Consider the following 22,212-nt stretch of genomic DNA (forward strand, 5'->3'; position numbering starts at 1 on the left):
TCACGTGCAACAATAAAGCACCGAGTCATCAGTTGGGTTAGAGGCTAAAATAACCTCACATGCAGCTGCAACCTATATAAAAATTAGGAATAAACATTTTACATTTTTCAAACTGACTCAATTGTGGTTACCGATTAGGCTACCTTGATTCTTACACAAATTGCTTTGTCACCTTTTTTAGCTGTTGTGCTATGGTGATATGTTTGCAAATGTTTCTTAAAAAAATCAATGATATTTGTCGACTGGAACGATCGCTTTAAATTTAAAATGGTTTATTTAAAGCAATTATTTTTCAAACAGATCGAATTAGAAATGCAGAAATGCTGCCCCTAATAAAAGCCTGCTTCAAATAAAAGCCTGTTCCCATCGGCAGTTCAGGTAAATAAAGGCCCCTGTCTTTATTTGAGGAATTACGGTATCCAGATTAATGTAGACGTAGACGAAGTAAGCTCTTCTCCTTTGCCGAGATAATTCATCCACCTCACAGGTGTGGCATATCAAGGTACACCTTTTTTACATTTTTGTAATTTCTTGCTTTCCTTGGGAATCAAACTGGTTCAGGATGTTGATTGTGGCCTGCTGTGGAATGTTGGGCCTACTCCTCTTTAACGGCTATGCGAAGTTGTTGGATATTGACATGAACTGGAACACTCTGTCATAGCCTATATGCTGATCCAGAGCATCCCAATGTGCATCCCAAACTCGCTACATTTGATTTTCATGAAAACGCATCCCAGAGAACGATCTACTCTGTAACCATGTGTTAATTACACCTAAGTTCATTTTTCACCAGAGTTGTCATTTAATGAAAAAAGGTGTAACCTGCAGTCTAAGTGGAAGAGAATGGGCGAAATGTAGAAGGGTGTTAAAGGCCTATGGGGGTATGAAATTATAAAAAGTTGTCTACTGTGAGAAAAAGTGAGAACTACTGGATTAGATAAAAAGTTTGAGAAGTACTGGATTAGATAAAATGATAAAGATGAATGCTATCATTTCAGTTTGATGATTTTCACCTTGGTTTTACAGTGATAGTCTAATATTCTGTCTATCATCTCCTGTGTTTGACTAAAGTAATTAAGTTTTGAAACAATATGTGGGTGAATAAATAACACAATTTTAATGTGGATTGTTAATTCATTTTAATGAGTTTGTATTTTCGCGGCTTTGGTTAATGCATGTACAGTATAGATTATATTGGAGAAATACACTAGATTAGCAAACATTTATGTTAGTTTGTCAGAAGTTATTTATAAAGCTCAGTACTATGATAAACTGTCTCAACAAAGAATAAAGAATATGATTTTTTTTCTTCAGACTTTCAGACTGCAGTATCACTGAAGAAGGTTATAATGCTCTGACTTCAGCTCTGAGATCAAACCCTTCACACCTGATAGAGCTGGATCTCACAGGAAATGATCCTGGACAATCAGGAGTGAAGGAGCTCGATGATATACGTCAGAATGGGCACTATAAATTAAAAACCATCAGGTGAAGAAATTTTAATTGTACTTTAAAATGTACTTTCTGGAACTATACTGCAATGCTACATCAATAAGTTAAGAAGACACTTCTACTTTTGATTCATTGTTTAACTAATCACATCACAACAGTCCCTCCAGTTTTTTGCGATTCTACAATCGCTGAATACAACGCAAATTCAGCAAAATACTGCAGTTTTTTGTGATCATGCATAATTTGTCATTTCACCGCAAAATAATCACAAAATAAATATTATCTAATTGAACTATATTTTATTTAAAGCTGTCATGCATTGTTTTCATGAGGATACAGTTGTGGTGCATGTGCAGTGTGTGGTCTTTGTGAAAGTGAATCTTCCTCACCTATCGTCTCGCTTAAGTGCCAAGGACCTGGTGAACTGATTACTCAAGGTGGATGAATGACCAAATAAAAGTTTGATATGCCCGATAACACTAAAAAAGAGTTAATAAAAGCGCTGAATACAGGAACTCAATTCGCTACTGACACACGGACCAATGTCAGACTGGCTGAGGATTCTGTTTGCAACTATACAGATCTGTTCTATACAGGCTTAATGCCCTTGAACAATCAAAATATACGCCCATGATTATGCCTAAATGTCCGTCTTGAGTGAATAGGTTTGGGAGGTCTGACAGTATTGGGTCCGTGTATTACTGTAGGCAGGCTATCCATCAAATAACAACAACTGGAAAACACAAACAGTAACCTGACTTAATATTTTTTTTTTTTTTAAATGACTTAAAAAAAGCATTATTTGTATCTGTATCTTCATGTTGTATTTATTTGTCCTCCTATCATTTGTTTATAAGTTCTTATTTTATTACTGACTGTTAACTTGATTAATTAGTAATTTTTTGAAAACTTTTTATATTAGGTAATTGCTTATTGCTGTGATTTTACTTTTCCCAGATATTTCCCACCCTAAGCGATCATGTTATTGAAGCTAGATAGTACACCACTGGATTAGCCTTTTTTGTAAGATATCAAAATAAACAAGATTTGGGCATTTTGTTTGTTCTATTGTCGTGTATGACTATTGTGCATCTTGCATAGTAGATATGAAATTATGGTAAATGTGATATCCTATTTTATTTTTTTATAACATGGCAAAACTTTTCGCAAATTTCTGAAAATTACCACCACCAAATCAGTCATTTTGATCGCTAAAAATCACAAAAAAAATATTGCAAAATCCTGGAGGGACTGACATAATGTCGAAGATTATGATTTTCAGGAACAATCTATTACATTGTATAAACAGAACACAGATTGTGTTTTTTGTCTGAATTTTTCTGTAGAGCATGTCCCACATGAATTGCGAAGTGACCTTAAACAGTTACTGAACAATCTGCAAAATGCTGCATTTTCAAATATGTTTATTTTGTGCATTGATTGCTCTGACAACACTGTTCAAGATAATGGCTCCAATTAGCGTCATTTACACGGTCTGTGGCTAATGACTAAAACAACTTGTATGCTTCTTTAAAGTGTATGAATGGTTTATGTATTTTGATACATACACTGTGATATGGTGAAGTATTTTCCAAATGGAATGAAATTAAATATTGAATGAGGAAAGTGTTCCTTTCACACATCCTTTTCCACATCACAAACATAACTCTTAGGGGTCTATAAAAAGGTCTCAACTACTTTCATTGGAAGTAAGGAATACTTGTTACATATTAGGAATCATTTTAACTTTCAAGTTAAAGGAAGTACTAAAATGCTAACTTGTTTCCGGGTTTTGGCCTAAAAAAATGTGTCATCCCTTCACTACTCTACTGGGTGCATGGAGGTATGCAAATACATGGGTAGACAGGCTGGTAGGCCACCCTATAATTTCATTTGGACCAAATGTAATGATTGGACGAACATTTTATGGTCCAAAGACTACCACAGAAGATACACTGTATGTATAATATTTTAGAACACTTTAATTATCAATTGCTTCTAGGATGTGAAGAAATAAAAATAAAAAAAATAGCCTATCCTAATAAATTATTTTATTAGCCTATCCTAGCTTAAAGGCACCAGAAGACACCATTTTCTGTAGATTAAATTGCACACATGAATTTCTCACCATAATGTGCGTCACAAAGGAAACAAGATCTTGATTTTGTTCGTTTTGATTTTGTGTGTAACTTTGTGTCAAAATCACTAAACCCCCCAAAAAAATTTTTTTAAATTATAATATCTGCCAGATATTAGACAACACTGACAACACACATACTGCCTCACCCCACCCAAACCTTTATTTAAATATTTTGACATGTTCATACAAAAATGCAATTTTATGATCAGTGTGGCAAGAATGCACACGGATTGTATGTGCATCAATAATAACATATTCTTAAACACCTAATGTAAATGGTAATTTGACTGCATTTGTGTAGCGCTTTTAACAGACCCTATGGCCATCCAAAGCGCTTTACATTTTGCCTCACATTCACCCATTCATACACCAACGGCGATGTCAGCCATGTAAGGCGCCATCCAGCTCGTCTTGCTCATGGACACTTCGACACTTGGTCAGGTGGAACCGGGGATTGAACCACCAACCTTTCGGTTTGTAGACAACCTACATGACCCACTGAGCAACAGCCGCCCCAGCCATAGCCACTGCTATGTAATGTACAACTCCTGTGTCATTGTAATAATCTTTAACTTAATTACAATTGTCATCCAATAAAAATGTACTGGCGCAACACTGGTTTCCTTTGTCCATATGCTCAAGCAGCAGTTGGATGTTTTGAGGATAATTTACTAAATTGCAAGTAACTATTCTTTCTGCCATATCTGCCACTCTTCAGGAGTTTGCTCATTTTAAATGATCTAATCGCAAATAAAGCAGTGGAAACATAATAACATATCTTGTCCAAAAACATGTTTTTTTTTGCTTTAACAAGATTGTATAATCTAAATTCTCTTCTACTTCCTGTAGGTTTTTGAAAAGTCCTGCTGCAGAGGAAGCGTGTGAGTATCTCACTAAAGTTCTGGGTAAAAGTCCATTATTACTGACAGAACTGGATCTGAGTGAAGATAAACTAGGAGATCTGGATGGAGAGAAGCTCTCTGCTCTTTTGATGGACTCTCATTGCAAACTGGAGAAAATCAAGTGAGTGATTTTATTCATCATAACTTACAGAAGACAGACAGCCTCATGTGTGAGCAGATATGGAGACCGGTTCATCTGATGTGTTAAATATGTGCTGAATTATAAATAATGCTGTTTTTGTGATTAGGCTGAATAATTGTGAGCTGACAGAGACAAGCTGTTCAGTTCTAGCTACTGTTCTCTCCTCCAAAACCATCCTGAAAGAGATGAACCTGAACAACAGCCGTCTGCTGGACTCAGGAATCAAAGAGATCTGTGAGGGACTGAAGAAACCAGTGTGTGAGCTGAAGATACTCAAGTGAGTACATTTCACCATCAGAAACACTCAACACAGCAATGAGAGGAATATGGCACAATGGATATTCTGTTCCCGCTTTTTATTTTTTAAACAGATAATTATGTATTCAACTTTCTTAGATTTGATTTAAGTTTGTGCTTTTTTTTAAATACTTTTGAAATTCAGTTGGAAATTCAATTCTGTACACTATAAATTCTATTCTGAAAAGATATAGATTTTAATATCATCTTACATCTCACACGTTTGTTTTTTTGTTTTGTTAAACTGTGCCTTTGTGAATCATAAATGTTTTGCCCTCACTGAATGGTATTTTCTTCAAAAACTAATAATAGTTTATATTCCTTGCTTGCTGTTTGTGTATTAAAGGATTAGTTCACTTCAAAATGAAAATTTCCAATATTTTACTCACCTTCATCTCATTGAAAACATATTTAACAATGCTTAGTGCAAGTAGTCAATTCATTGAATAATGGAAAATGTATCCTATCCATGTGCACTGTATAGGGCAGATTCAAGTGTCTGGATCACTGTGTGTGAAACTCTAGAACTCCCTTACCTCTAAATTTACTGCATGGTGGCTGTGTGTGCAAAACAGTGATTCTGATGATTCTATAAGGCACAGAATCTTTGCAGGTTTTTACAACTGATGCATTTGTTTAAGGCTGGAACATCATATTAATTTTGATCAACTTCTTGTGGTAGTTTTTTTTCCGACAATTAATGGTATCGTTATGTATCTTCATTATTGATGTTTTTTTTTTTTCAGGCTCAGTAAGTGTTATATAACAGAGGAAAGCTGTTCAGCTCTTGCTTCAGTTCTCAGTTCAGACTCCAGCAGTCTGAAGGATCTTGACCTGAGCAATAATAATCTGAAGGATTCTGGAGTGATGCTGCTCTCTGATCAAATGAAGGAGAACTGTAAACTAGAGAGACTCAGGTAAGTTTATGTGTAAACTGGGTCGCACATTGGGCAAGAAGCACAGTGCCGTGGCACGTCTTTAAAATTCAAACATATTTTTTTATGAGTGTACTTTGTGTCAGATAAGAGAGGCATTATAAATGTGCAGCACTATGGGTCATCAGGATCAAGAATGAAAAAAAAAACAAGTTTTACTCACTCTAAGATTGACAAATTTTGTGTTCTGTAGTCTGTTGTGCTAGTTGTCATGATAATGGCACTTTAAGTTTATGATGGCTGAACATGAGATCTCAGTGGTATACCTAATTCATGGATGCAAATTTGTACAACAGCATTCCACTTAAAATGGCATAATTAAAAAAAATAGAATATGCTTTATTTAAAAAAGTACCTCAGATAATTTGTTGTGCATTAGAAGTTCTGCATTATTTTACTCATTTCTTGAAAAAAAGTCTTCAAGTGATCTTTGTAAGTCAACCCTACAAAGGATACACACACACACACACACACACACACACACACACACACACACACACACACACACACACACACACACACACACACACACACACACACACACACACACACACACCTTTTTCACATTTTACTCACCACCATCTCATTCAAGATGTTCATGTCTTTCTTTCTTCATTAGATACATTTTTTCAGAAAATAAATTATGTTTGAGGAAAAAATTCCAGGATTTTTTCTCCACATAATGCACTTATATGGCAATCAACAAGTTGAAGGTCCAAATCATTGCCTTTTGAAGGCAGGTTTCTAGCACAAACATCGGTCATTTCCAAAATAAAATTATATACTTTTTAACCTAAATTGATCATCTTTTATTGCTCTCCTCATTTGTAACTCACATTGGATAAAAGCTTCTGATAAATGATAAAATGTAAATCAGAAGCTTTCATTTCTGGAATTTCTTGAATATTGAATTAATCATGTTACATTTTCATTCCTGTTCTAGACTTTCAGACTGCAGTATCAGTGAAGAAGGTTATAAAGCTCTGGCTTCAGCTCTGAGATCAAACCCTTCACACCTGATAGAGCTGGATCTCACAGGAAATGATCCTGGACAATCAGGAGTGAAGGAGCTCGATGAGTTACTACAGGATCAGAACTGTCAACTGAAGACACTGAGGTGAGATGTGATAAAGTAATACAATATAAATTATATGCAGGTGAATTTTTAATAGAAATTAACATTCCACAATGGGACCAAACCTTTTTCGTTGATTAACCGTTCCATTCTCTGCCAATCTGGCCCTGCTGATCCGGATATGGAGCTTATAATGGAGCTCTTTGGCATAATACAAATTCAGTTGTTTTTTTGGTAATGCAAGAGTTTACAGGTATGAGATGTAGATAGTGATCACGTTATAGAGTATATCAGATATAGGATGATCAGATATTTATGTTAATTTTATTCATTACTTATTTTTACTTTGCTCAAATAGTGCACTTGGCCTACTACAGAGAAACTGGTAGCCAGATGACAGACAGGCGATATCTCTAGACGCGTTCTACCATCATGGTTCAGCACAGTTAGCTAACCTTGCAGAGAAGTCTAGCCCAAGAACTGAAATCATTAAAATTTTTGAAATTGTGCTGTGCCGTACCGGGCTTAAGTGGAACCATTGTTTACTGTTCTTAGAACCATTCGGCCCAATGATGGAATAATGGCTATAAATTCAGTAATGCAACAAACTGCATAAATCCTGCTTCATCTTCCCTTCTTCAGGTTTTTGGGTCCTGCTGCAGATGAAGCCTGTCAGTATGTGACTGGAATTGTGGGTAAAAACCCGTTACTCCTGAGAGAGCTGAATCTGAGTAAACATAAACTAGGAGACACAGGAGTGAATCAGATCTCTGCTCTACTGAAGGATAAACACTGTAAACTCAACACACTCCAGTGAGTATTTGACATTGTTTTATACTTTAAAAAATACATTTAAAACATTATCCTATTTGTTATTAATTTTTCAAAATACTGCCATTGTAAACTAAAGCCCTATTCGCACAGGACTAGTATTATCTAGGGACCTCTGGTGATTTGTAATAATTGCAGAGAATTAGGGATGTCCCGATCAGGTTTTTGTGCCCTCGAGTCCGAGTCATTTGATTTTGAGTATCTGCCGATACCGAGACCCGATCCGATACTTCTATAATACATAAAAAAAGAATAAAGAAGAGCGAAAAAACAAACCAGGATGTTTCTTATTTTTTATTTTATTCACCTTATTTTAACATTCAACAACTCTAACAAACAGAGCACTTCTGCGAGGTAGCTTGAAGAATCAAGTAATAAATAACATAAATTCTTCACTTTTGGATTTTAGTGCAACAGTAAATATAAAAAAGTCTGGGACCGGAGTTGCGCAGAGCAGGAAGTACATTGGCAATATCAAAAGCACACCCATACTCTCACAGATGCAGAACAATTAATTATGTTGGTGTGAAATAAACAGTTATGGAAATTAAATTAAATTAAATAATCTGCTCCCAAAAATCCCGACAAAAGTCTGTTAGTGCCTCAGTGAATTCACTCGATCTCAGCTGTCAATCATGACATCACACAGCTGTTTTTATAGCATCAAATAACTAACTAAAACTTAACTTATTTAAAAAACGAACACTTGAAATGAAATCATTGTGATGATAACTGCCTACAATAAATCAACTTTTTGGAAAAAACATAAATCAACTTTGGGGGAAAATATTTGAAGTGTAATTTGATTGAAGTGTAATTAACAATGCTTTTCAGGTTTTTATAGGTCTAACATTTGTTTTTAGGTAGAGAAATTGAATAAAGTAGGCTAATCAAATGTAAAATAGCTGCATATTTAACTGTTTAAATTAAAGACTAATCCTTACAAAAGCTATTCAATCAAGAACAGTGAGTGATTCCTTATCTTTTGTTCGACATTAAACAGACAGCAGTGAAGGTACTGCCCAGCAAACACAGCAACGTTGTAAAAACGTTTTTTTCATGTTGTGAAAAGGTCGCGAAAACGTTTTTATCCATTCTGCGATTATACCCGGGGGATGACTGTGAAAATCATGGGCGTCGGAACCGTTGTGTGTGGGTGGGTGGGACAAGACCCACCCACTTTTTAAGACCAATGATATTGGACCCACTCACTTTTATCGTCTCTAATTCAGCACGTCTGCTTACCTTGACTACCCCTTAACCGAGAAACTTATTAAGAAACTTATTATTAAACACATGTTAAACGCTTTATTTCCCCTTTTCTAATATTATCTATTTTTTTATTGAAAATAAATACCTTTCTGATCTGATATGTGATGGGGAAAGGGAGTAGAGCGAGTGTGGCAAAAGCCGGATTCGAACATATGCTCGCGATATGCGTCAAAACTTGATGCCATGCGTCTTACCCCTACTCTATAGACTCTATACTCTATAGCCATGGTAAATAATTATGTGATTTCTGTAATTTTGTCTGTCCCAATCAATCGTTTAGTAAACGGCACTTTTTCTGTCTGGACATGGAGCATAAAAAACATGCAACTTATTCATTATCATTTATCTGTGAAACTGTTGATGTCTATGGCAGTTAAATGAATATAGCCTTTTTATTAGACTATTGGTATTGACTGGTTTGAGGTCTTTTTTGGTATAGGGGGATATGGCCTAAAACGCACCATAATGCAGGAAAACATACGGCAGCACTCGCATACATTGACAAAGTCTACACAGATAGACCGTTTTGCCCACGTTTTTCTTTTATTAGCGCTGTTGTAATGTATCAATGAGGAGCCAGCATGTGTATCTATCTACAGAAACATACATAAATTCGAGTAAAATCACAGGCTTTGCTTATCCCGTGTGAATGCGCCACGCAAAACTCAGATGTGGGGGAGTCATTTCTAAATCAAAGAGGTCCCTAGATAATACTAATCCCGTGCAAATAGTGATTAAGTTTAGCTGAGCCATCATATAAATCTATGGCCGATTGCATAAACTGCTTAGAGACTAGTCTTACAAATTAGAAATCTTGTTGTTTTCTCATCATATAATTTTTGATCATATCATCAAGTCAGTTACATAAAATGGTAGAGAGGAGAGCACTTCAGAGGAGGTGCGGAGTAGGGATGGGCAATATGATTCCATAGAGATTTTGCTATATATTCTATATCACTGTATGTTCAGGTTCAACTGTGTCTGCAGAGTACAGGGTTACTTTACTAATTACTAGTTAGTGACATGATAGAGCTATAAGCTATAAGGAAACATGGTGAATGAGAAAATAAAGAGTGTGACAAGCTTGTTAATTTATTAAAAGTATAGCTGTTTGATGATTGTGTTATATTGCATGTATGAAATCAATGCTTTAATCACTTGATACATAATACTTTATTTTACTATATAATACTTTATAAGATATTTTCAATAATAGTGCAAAAACTGATTGTTAGAAAATGTTGTCTTTGGTGGGGGAAGTGTTGTGTAATGAATGATGGAAAATCTTGTAAATGGCAGGGGAAGATGTAACATTCAATACACACTTGTATAACAGTACACTATACTAATACAATACACACTATGTTGTCAAATGCCTGACTTGGCAAGTATCCAGGTAAACCCGGTTGTTATTTCTGAAGTGAGTGTAAACAGTTGGGGAAAAAATCAGATATGTATCAATATATTAGATCCGTGCATTAGCTCTTAAAGTGACAACCTAATAAATATGCTGCTCTTTTGTAGTATATCCTACCTGAAAAAAAAAATTAAACTGTGTTTGTGTTCTGTATCTTATAGCTTGTGGTTTGCTTTACATTTTATCACTGATTGTTTACTTAAATAATTGCTTAAGAGGTTTTTACTTAAAGGGGGGGTGAAACACTCAGTTTTAGTCAATCTCATGTCAATCTTGAGTACCTATAGAGTAGTATTGCATCCTTCATATCTCCGAAAAGTCTTTAGTTTTATTATATTTATAAAAGAAATATGGGCTGTACCGAGTCTTTCCGGAAAAAACCGAGCGCCTGGAGGCGTATCGTGTGGGCGGAGCTAAAGAATGCCGAATGTGCACAAAGCGGTGATGTCCTCAAGCGTGGAGAAACCCATCGCTATCTCAGCTAATACAGATAATGATCCACAATCAAATCTGAGGCTGAAATAAATTGAACAGGAGAAACGGCAACATCAGGATGTCCGTCTCTGTGGTATGTACTGTATTTAGGGGCCTTTGTGTGTCTTTACGCGCAGTTTATGAGGACATGATTCGGTTTATGGACTATTGTATGTGACTAGACCTTAGAGGTAGCAAGCAAAACGGTTTTGCACGTCAGAGTCAGAATAGTGTAACGTTATACAGAACAACAATGGAGTAACCGTTAGCGCATTTGAATGACGAAGCACGCGATCGTATCGTTTACTGATGTTTACTCATGCGACGGTAGCCAATAGCAGAGACATTTGAAGTTGATTTACTCACCGGCAGCTTCCAAAGCAGGACCGCTTTGTCAAAAACACACTTCTTTGGTATGATTTGGTGAAGTCCTGTGACAGCAGTGACCGTGGAAATCCACTTTGCGACGCGACTGAAGCGATGCCTTGAAGCTTCCCGTCATTTCTGCGTTCAAATCGGTTCAAATGCAGCGCTGCCTTCCCGGAATGCTGTGCTGAAGCGTTGAAGTCGCTCGACGTCACCCATAGGAATAAGTGGAGCGCAGCGCGTCATAAGTGTTCACGGACGACTGGATCTGCACCTGAGAGACTGTTTACAGCGTGCATTTCCTCTCTCTCCCTCTAGTTACGCGCGCGCGCACCCTACCGGGAGAAGAGCCCGTACAGCCCATACAAGGACCTTCCGCTCTATTTAACGTCAAGTAGACCCATACTCGAAAAAAACTCGCCGAAACTTGTGAGAAACCGAAAGGAGTATTTTTAACACAGAAATACTCCATCAAACGTCCAACATTAGTTTTTGAAACTTTGTCTATGTTTAGGATGGGAATCCAAGTCTTTAAAGGTGTAAAAAGCTCAGTATGCATGAAACAGCATTTCACCCCCCCTTTAAATTAGGCTAGGTTTACTGTGTTATTGAAATACATATTGTGTTAGAAAGAAAGCCCATTGTGTTTGACTTTAAAAACCCTTCTGTTACTGTAGATGTGTGTTTTGGCTAAACCAAAGAGTCTTTCCTGTCTCTGTTTTCTTTCTCTTCAGGCTGAATAATAACAGTATTACAGCAGAAGGTTGTGCTGCTCTGACTTCAGCGTTTAATTCAAACCCTTCAAACCTGATAGAGCTGGATCTGAGTGGAAATAAACTAGGAGACTCAGGAATAATCAAGATCTGTCAACTGCTGGAAAATACACACTGCAGATTGGAGAAACTGAAGTGTGTATTTTATTTTATTTTCATTTTTACATGATAACATACATTTTATAAATGTTCTTTTGATTAGACTAACTAAAAAAGATTGATAAAATACAATTTTAATTTCAGTTTGAAAACTTTCAATATTTTATGAAACATTTTATGAAGCAGGTGTTGTCATTAGGGCATTGGTTGCAGTACTTAATATGTATATGTTTTTATATGCTTGTATGTATGTAGACTTTCAGATTGCCAAATCAGTGGAAAAAGTTATAAAACTTTGACTTCATCTCTGAAATCAAACTCACACCTGATAGAGCTGGATCTCACAGGAAATGATCCTGGTAAATATGGAGTAAAGGAGCTCACTGATTTACTGCGGAGTGGATGCTGTAAATTAAAGAACATCAGGTGATAAAAATCCTCTCAGTGTTTAAATATAAGCCACAGACATAGAGTCAAAGATGTGGAAATAGGTATATGTGACAAATGTGAAAGAATTGCCATGGCATAAAAAGGAATTTACTAAAAATTGTAATTGAGCAAAACTGGAACTAGTTTTCATAGCTATGATTTAATACACTCTACACTTTACTCAACTTTAATACTACATTGAACTCATAAAGCCTTGTTTATACTTTTGTCTGGCTCTGCAGTGCGAATCTCCACTGACTGCGCGCACTCCTCCCCAAAGGGTGTTTGTACTTGACGCTCTCGCTGTTGTAATATTCTTTGAAACAACAGAGGACAATTAATTGTTTTATAAACCCTCAGGAAACAGCGGATGAGAAGAAGTAAGGTATGGGTGATGATACTTATTTTAGTACACTTCACCAAAAACCACACTTCAAAAGAATCATGTGAAACCCAGGAAACCTTATTACATGCGATATTAGAACAAAATGTATGTACACATGTAAACAACTAAATGAACAATTTCTTAAATATTTCCTAATTTCACTTAAGATTTTCATTTAGTTTCATGAACATTTTTTATGGTTTTATAATCTTTTTTTTCAATAAAAGTTTTTGTAGGCTCATTTTGTAAATATAAGCAACTAATTTGTACATGCAAACTGGGTGCTGGTGTGATGAGACGTCCTGCTCAGTAAGATTCGCCTCAAACTTGTGAATTAATCTTAATGAATTGCATTAATTTAGTTCATTTTTTTGTATACATGTGTACACACATTTAGTTCTAATGTCACAAGTAATAATCTCAAGAAGGTTTGTTGGGTTTTACAGAATTCTTTTGTAGTGTGGTTTTTGGTGAAGTGTACTATAATAATTATGGTCACCTGACTGAGTACATTACTTCTTCTCACTGCTGTTTCCTGGTTGTTCATAAAGCAATTACTCCAAGTCACCCTATGTCATTTCAAAGATTAGTACAACGGCGAGCATGTCGAGTAGTATAAATGTCTTGTCCGTTTGTGGAGGAGCACGCACAGTCGGCGGAGTCAGGCGGAAGTATAAACAAGGCTTTAAGTCGGAGGGAAGCTGCAAAAGGCATACAATTCTGACATTCTATATAATATAAATTCCTCACTTCTTCCTGTAGGTTTTTGAAATGTCCTGCTGCACAGAAAGCGTGTGACTATCTCACTAAAGTTCTGGGTACAAATCCATTATTACTGACAGAACTGGATCTGAGTGAAGATAAACTAGGAGATCTGGATGGAGAGAAGCTCTCTGCTCTTTTGGTGGACTCTCATAGCAAACTAGAGAAAATCAAGTGAGTGAACATGAGTTTATTCATTATAACTAGAACTTTTTGTTCTGTATTGTGTATTACAAAAGACAGACAGCCTCACATGTGAGCAGATATGAAGATATGTTGATCTGATGTGTGGTGAATAATAAATAATGCTTTTTCTGTGTTTAGGCTGAATAATTGTGAGCTGACAAAGAGAAGCTGTTCAGTTCTAGCTACTGTTCTCTCCTCCAAAACCATCCTGAAAGAGATGAACCTGAGCAACAGCCGTCTGCTGGTCTCAGGAGTCAAAGAGATCTGTGAGGGACTGAAGAAATCTAAGCTGGAGATACTCAAGTGAGTACATTTCACCATCATCTAAACTGAACAACACTGCAATCACAGGAATATGACGTATTTCAAATTCAAATTTCAATTTTTGTTAACAATATTAAAATCACAATTAGAACAAATAAGTAAATTATACTGAACAAATATATAGCTCAAATTAATGCCACAGGTTCATTTTAGTTTTAATACACATTTCTGTATTACACATTTTTAATACATCATCTTAAAACTCCCACGACCAAACTCCGTACTGTGGGAGATTGGGCCTTAGGCTCAGCAGCCCCCAGTAGATGCTTTTAAAGGTGCTTTTAAACTGTTTTGGGACTTTTTAGCAGAGCTTTATATTGATTTGATTCGTTACTTGTTAATTTTTCAGTTTTATTTATTTTATTTATTTATTTTGTTGTTGTTGATTGTTTTAAATCTGTAGTACTGAGATTTTGTTTAATATAAAGTGTGTTACAAATAAAATGTATTATTATTATTATTATAATTATTATTTATTATTATTATTATTTCATATATTAAACATTAAAACACAGACGTGTGTTTAATGTGACACAGATCCTACTTAATGATGTAGAAGTATATAAATCTGTTATCACCTGTTACTTTAAATTCAGCTCTGCTCTGTGGCTGCCCCACGGGATCTCTTTTTCTATGGAATTATTTTTGGCCATGCTGCTAACAAAATTAGATACAATCGGGAGGTTTTATTACTACCTCGCAACTCTGTATCTTTGAAGTATTCTGTGGTAGTGGACTTGATCCCAAAATATCTTAAAAACCAATGTGAAGTGTGTCAATGCCCACACTAAGTGAAAATGTAAATGCAAGGGAAAAAATTTATTCTGCCTGCCTATTACTCTCCTCATTAACTCATAGTCTCTGTACACTAAAATGGATGAACTTTTTACAAATCTTTATCACTGTGGTATACAGGTGCTGGTCATATAATTAGAATATCATCAAAAACTTTATTTATTCAACTAATTCCATTCAAAAAGTGAAACTTGTTTTATTCTATTCATTCAATAAACACATACTGATATATTTCAAATTTCTTTTATAAGTCTATAACTGACAACTAAGGAAAATCCCAAATTCAGTATCTCAGAAAATTAGAATATTACTTAAGACCAATACAAAGATAGGATTTTTAGCAATCTTGGCCAACTGAAAAGTATGAACATGAAAAGAATGAGCATCTACAGCACTCAATACTTAGTTGTGGCTCCTTTTGCCTGAATTACTTCAGCAATGTGGCGTGGCATAGAGTCGATCATTCTGTGGCACTGCTCAGGTGTTATGAGAGCCTAGGTTGCTCTTATAGTGGCCTTCAGCTCTTCTGCATTGTTGGGTCTGGCATATCACATCTTCCTCTTCACAATACTCAATAGATTTTCTATGGGGTTAAGGTCAGGTGAATTTGCTGGCCAATTAAGAACAGAGATACCATGGTCCTTAAACCAGGTACTGGTTGCTTTGGCACTGTGAGCAGGTGACAAGTCCTGTTGGAAAAATGAAATCTGCATCTCCATAAAGTTGGTCAGCAACAGGAAGCATGAAGTGCTCTAAAACTTCCTGGTATACGACTGCTTTGACCTTGGACCTCAGAAAACGCAGTGGACCAACACCAGCAGATGACATGGCACCCCAACCATCACTGACTGTGGAAACTTAACACTGGACCTCAAGAAACGTGGATGGTGGGCATCTCTCTTCCTCCAGACTCTGGTACACTGATTTCCAAAGAAAATGCTAAATTTACTCTCATCAGAGAACATAACTTTGGACCACTCAGCAGCAGTCCAGACCTTTTTGTCTTTAGCCCAGGCGAGACACTTCTGACATGGTCTGTTGTTCAAGAGTGACTTGACACGAGGAATGCACCAGCTGAAACACAAATTTCACTTTTTGAATGGATTTAGTAAAATGTATATTGTGTAAAAGCACCTGTATATTCATTCTAAGGCAAATTTTAGTAAGGCACAATAGTCAATTTATATTTATTCAGAGACTAGAGACAATTTCTCCCGACTCTCGAGTGCAACATTAAGAAGAGTTTGAGCACATTATATCAATATGTTGATTGGAATTAGGGGATGCGTGGATAATTTAAATAAGAAGATTCAACAAATAATGTAATTCTACTCTCGTCTAATGAGAGTAGTCTGCTGACGTTGATATTCAGTTGTTTTTAGGTTGTGTTGTAAGTAGCCAAAATCCAACGTCAAGCCAACGTCATAATGGTAACGTCCACACAACGTCAAATTCTAACATCATTAGACGTTGATCTTTTGTGGGTTTTAGGTTGTGTTGTAAAGTAACCAAAACACAACGTCCACACAATGTCAAATTCTAACATCATTAGACGTTGATATTTTGTTAGGTTTAGGTTGTGTTGTAAAGTAACCAAAACACAACGTCCACACAATGTCAAATTCTAACATCATTAGACGTTGATCTTTTGTGGGTTTTAGGTTGTGTTGTAAAGTAAGAAAGATTTAACATATTTCACAAGTCAACATCTGCAACACAAAACAACCTACACATGGATTTTTGTTTTGTTTTGAGTTGTGTAAAGTAACCAATATAACGTCCCGTGTCAACGTCCCAAGCTGTCACATTGATGTAAAAAACAAAAATGTGTTGTTGGGTCAGAATCTCACTTCTAAATTAATTGGGGTTTGCGTTGATAACGAGCCTCCACTAGCTTCTGGTTGCCAGAAGCAAAGAGCTTAAATCCCCCAAAGAGAGCCTTTCTCGTTAAAAGGATATACTTTCTTCCTGGTGATTACTTAATCTGTGCGCACATGCGGTGCCCTCTAAACACGGAAGGAGTGCCGATGAGCTGAAAACAAACACATGTTTAAACACAGTTTCATCTATATTCAATATTGATCATACATGTCACTTAAGACTAACGCAAACGTATTATAAATTAACCCAGAGATCGGTATGACATCACCATAACAATCCACCATCCGGTACGTATTGGATCTGATCCAGCTACATCATCGTTTGGTCTTTTACAGTTTTTCTCAATCGATTTGACACATTTCTCCAAATGAATGTAGTTGCTCTCAAAGCTATAAACACAGCAAACAAAACACACTCTTATGCTGGCAAAACAGTTCAGTATTCACTGCATATGAAGCACTGCAGTTTATTCTATTAATGCATTTATCAAAAATAAATACTAACATTAAAACAACAAGTGTTCTCTGTTGATTTAATAAAAAAAATCAGCTGTAGATACACAAATACATGAATGAAAATAAACATTTTTCCTGTTCTTTAATTGTGTTCTTCAAAGTTCTTTAATTACGAGTTTAGTTGTATACACTGTAAAAAACAAACAAAAAAATCAGGTCTCCAATTTAAAATTTTCAAGTGATTGATCACATATAAATTTTTCAGTTGGCCAAATTGAATTTCTGTGGATTAAATTGCATCAATTCACAGAGTTTTGTTTGTCGTGTTTTGAAAATAGTACAAAAATGCTTTGTGATCTTTGTGAAGACCAATGAAAAAGCTGCAAATATTTTTCCGGATATATTAAAGATTTGTTTGGCTTTATGAACTGCTGTGATAGCATTAGGGAATTTTGTGCACAGTGTTTTGAGAAAATGATGCTTTTGACTTGTAATTTGTATGAAATTAAGGAGAGTTTACTATCTGTTAAGGACAATTAAGAAAGTGAACAGATCACTGTGTTAAATGTTTTGAGAGCAGTTACCTGAGTTTGGAGAAATGTACCAAATCGATTGAGAGAAACTGTAATATCACTGTAAGTGCATTAAGCCACATTAAGCATTTTTCACATTAAGCATTTTAGAATGTCCCTGGCCACAGAAATTTTCTTCATTGTTCTTTGCTTTAAGAATTTTGCTGGGCAATCTGAATCTGTGGTTTGTCTCATTTGTAAACGAATTGTGTTGCTTTTAAAATCTAATGTTAATACAGATTACAAAGTGTTCACCAAAACCATGTGTTTTGTATTGATTTACCATCTAACGAAGTCATCATAGTTGGTTAAATGAAGTCGGTGTGCCACCTACAGGCCTTTTGGGTGAAGTGTAGATTGGTAAACTACATTACCCTTTTTCACAAAATAATCATGATTATCATTTTTACCATTATCGTGCAGCCCTAGTCTAGATTATCCATACAGTGGTATTTTCTGCTCCAGTGTAATTGATCAAGTTGACCAAGTGTTTTCCCTGTCACAAGAACAAGCACTTCACCAGGAGTGTGCTGATCTAAAATGAATGAAGTTCTCCCTACAAGCACAAATCTGAAAGACTGTTGTAAAGGATGTGCATAAAAACACACATTGGTTTGGTATTTATTATTAACAATTTTATAATGAATCCTAAACCACCTTGGTTTTGCATATTAAAAAAAATCAGCTGGGTTGCTGCTCAAAACGATGTTTGCAGGTGTATGCCCCAGTTTTCCCCCACTCCTCACCCCCAGCTATGACACGATGCCGACCAAGTAGCATGACAGCAGGGGCACGTTCAAGCTCAAACCGGTGCAAACCGGTGCAAAGCGTTTTGCTACGGTTTCTGGGTTAAACGACATGTTTTCCGGAAATGGAACAATTAAAGATATTAAAAGACATGTTTGTCTTTTCATCCGGAAATGTAAGGCAAATGTTTGATCACAATAATTTGAAACCACAGTTTCCAAAAACCCTGTAACATTAAGCATATTTTTCATTATTAAACACACTTATACCGATTAAAAAGAAACCTAGGTCTGCGTTCATCCCCTACAAAGCGTTGCAAATTGTTTTGTTTTTTAAACGGAAACAGTGCTGCGTTGAACACCCTGTTCTGATGACGCAAGAGTTGCAACTATGGCAGCTGAGAAGGCCATTCTTTGTATTGTTTTTGAAGAATTTTTGGAGCCTGATAAAATTTGTATAAATGTGTTTAATACTGCAAAATATGCTCTAAAAATACAGTCACTACACTTTCCGTCTAGAATAAAAGAAAACATCCCAATCGAGTGAAGGGATTTGTGGAAACAGTGATCTCTACCCAGCAGGCACAGGACGTCAGTATGACGTCAGAGTGACGTCTACATCCAACGTCGGACAGACATTGTATTTTGGTTGAAAATGAAAATCGGGTTGACGTCAGAACCCAACGTCAGAGTGACGTCTACATCCAACGTCGGACAGACATTGTATTTTGGTTTGAAATGAAAATCGGGTTGACGTCAGAACCCAACGGCAGAGTGACGTCTACATCCAACGTCAGACAGACGTTGTATTTTGGTTGAAAATGAAAATCGGGTTGATGTCAGAACCCAACATCAGAGTGACGTCTACATCCAACGTTGGACGGACGTTGTATTTTGGTTGAAAATGAAAATCGGGTTGACGTCAGAACCCAACGGCAGAGTGACGTCTACATCCAACGTTGGACGGACGTTGTATTTTGGTTGAAAATGAAAATCGGGTTGACGTTAGAACCCAACGGCAGAGTGACGTCTACATCCAACGTTGGACGGACGTTGTATTTTGGTTGAAAATGAAAATCGGGTTGACGTCAGAACCCAACGTCAGAGTGACGTCTACATCCAACGTTGGACGGACGTTGTATTTTGGTTGAAAATGAAAATCGGGTTGACGTCAGAACCCAACGTCAGAGTGATGTCGACATCCAACGTCGGACGGACGTTGTATTTTGCTTGAAAATGAAAATTGGGTTGACGTCAGAACCCAGCGTCAGAGTGACGTCTACATCCAATGTTGGACGGACGTTGTATTTTGGTTGAAAATGAAAATCAGGTTGACGTCAGAACCCAACGTCAGAGTGACGTCTACATCCAATGTTGGACGGACGTTGTATTTTGGTTGAAAATGAAAATCAGGTTGACGTCAGAACCCAACGTCAGAGTGACGTCTACATCCAATGTCGGACGGACGTTGTATTTTGGTAGAAAATGAAAATCGGGTTGACGTCAGAACCCAACGTCAGATTGATGTCTACATCCAATGTCGGACGGACGTTGTATTTTGGTAGAAAATGAAAATCCGGTTGACGTCAGAACCCAACGTCAATATGACGTTGGGTTCTGACGTCAACCCGATTTTCATTTTCAACCAAAATAGAACGTCTGTCCGACGTTGGGATCCAATGTCAATCTGACGTCATACTGACGTCCTGTGCCTGCTGGGATACAGTCGTTCTGGAGAAAACAGTGATGTTATCAGCTTATTTTAATTTATCATATAGCGACAATGTTGGCAGATCAGTATTATAGTTTATAGAATTAAATAAAACCTAATTCTTACATTTTATTTCTATATGTAGTTGAATAACTTTGATCATAATTTTAGTGTCCCAACTGAGCAAGCAAAGCCAAAGGCGACAGTGGCAAGGCACCAAAACTCCATCAGGACATGATGGAGAAAAATAAACCTTGGGAGAAACCAGACTCAGTCGGGCTGCCAGTTCTCCTCTGGCCTATTAACACACCACACCGAGTATGCTTATTATTCTGGCAACCTTACAGGTCAGAAATCATATTAGATCGGAATATTCAAAATTTCAGGGTATCACGCAAGAGACGGATTTATTTAGGATGGTGCGTCAATTACACAAGAGTATGAATACTTGAAAGATCTGAGTTATTGCGCCGGAGACAGGTTTTTTGAGCATGACGTGCCGGTGAGGCAAATTCAGAGGAGACACCAATTGACACGGTCTCAGCAGAGTAAGTACTGGGGAGCTAAACCGTTTAGTGCTTTGTAAGTAATAAGCAAGATTTTAAAATGTATGCGATGTTTAATAGGGAGCCAGTGCAGTGTTGACAGAACTGGACTAATATGATCATATTTCTAGTAAGAACTCGAGCTGCTGCATTTTGGACTAGTTGGAGTTTGTTTATTAAGCGAGCAGGGCAACCGCCCAGTAGAGCATTACAATAATCTAGCCTTGAGCTCATGAACGCATGTACTAACTGTTCAGCATTTTGCATTGAATGCATGTGCCGTAATTTAGATATATTTTTAAGATGGTAGAATGCGGTTTTACAGATGCTAGAAACATGGCTTTCAAATGAAAGATTGGTATCAAAGAGCACACCCAGGTTCCTCACTGACGACGAGTGCTTGAGAGCAGTCATCAAGTGTTAGACAATATTCTCGGTTACTACTATTGGACCTTTCCGTCCAATAATTACAAATTCAGTTTTATCTGAATTAAGTTGAAGGTAATTAATATTCATCCAATTTTTTATATCAGCTATGCATTCTGTTAATCTTGTGATTTGGTAAGTTTCGTCCGGGCGTGAAGAAATAACGCACACACACACACACACACACACACACACACACACACACACACACACACACACACACACATGTTTGTTTTTGTGAATTGTGGGGACATTCCATAGGCGTAATGGGTTTTATACTGTACAAACCGTATTGTCTATCCCCTTACACTGCCCCTGTCCCTAAACCTACCCATCACAGAAAACATTCTGCATTTTTACTTTTTAAAAAAAACTCCTCCTGTATGATTTATAAGCATTTTGAAAACTGGGGACATGGGGTAATGTCCTGATATGTCACCATTTTCTGTAATACCTGTGTCATACACATGTTATTATACACATTTTTGTCCTGATATGTCACAAAAACAAGCACACACACACACACACACACACACACACACACACACACACACACACACACACACACACACACACACACACACACACACACACACACACACGTTGCAGACAGCATGATCAAAACTTCCACAATTTTTTTTTTACTTCAAATATCAAGACAAGAGAGTGAACAACACACATCAAGAAAAGAATGTTATTTCCCTATTTAAGATAGCCCGTCAGCAGGCCGGGCTTACATTTTGGTAGCCCGTTTGGAAAACGCACATCCCTGGGACGTCGCGCTTTACAAGCCCTGGCCCATGTCTGAGTCTGATCCCAA

The 22,212-nt window shown here is 36.7% G+C and overlaps 2 protein-coding genes across 2 annotated transcripts in view; both read left to right on the plus strand.

Annotated features, from left to right (window-relative positions):
* The window catches only part of LOC137039737 (uncharacterized), a 284,691-nt gene that overhangs the window by 222,506 nt on the left and 39,973 nt on the right, over window positions 1-22,212 (plus strand). Inside the window, exons 14-21 of the mRNA XM_067415014.1 lie at window positions 1,315-1,488; window positions 4,442-4,615; window positions 4,743-4,913; window positions 5,680-5,850; window positions 6,812-6,985; window positions 7,586-7,756; window positions 12,038-12,211; window positions 12,431-12,601. Coding sequence (XP_067271115.1) covers window positions 1,315-1,488; window positions 4,442-4,615; window positions 4,743-4,913; window positions 5,680-5,850; window positions 6,812-6,985; window positions 7,586-7,756; window positions 12,038-12,211; window positions 12,431-12,601 — 1,380 coding nt within the window. The remainder of the gene's footprint in view (window positions 1-1,314; window positions 1,489-4,441; window positions 4,616-4,742; window positions 4,914-5,679; window positions 5,851-6,811; window positions 6,986-7,585; window positions 7,757-12,037; window positions 12,212-12,430; window positions 12,602-22,212) is intronic.
* Window positions 13,593-14,244, plus strand: LOC137040733 (ribonuclease inhibitor-like). Its single transcript, XM_067416507.1, has 3 exons — window positions 13,593-13,660; window positions 13,752-13,925; window positions 14,076-14,244. The coding sequence occupies exons 1-3, from the start codon at window positions 13,593-13,595 to the stop codon at window positions 14,242-14,244; spliced, it is 411 nt and encodes a 136-aa protein (XP_067272608.1).

The sequence above is a fragment of the Pseudorasbora parva genome, chromosome 14 (genome assembly GCF_024679245.1).
Source record: "Pseudorasbora parva isolate DD20220531a chromosome 14, ASM2467924v1, whole genome shotgun sequence".
NCBI classification, from domain to species: domain Eukaryota; kingdom Metazoa; phylum Chordata; class Actinopteri; order Cypriniformes; family Gobionidae; genus Pseudorasbora; species Pseudorasbora parva.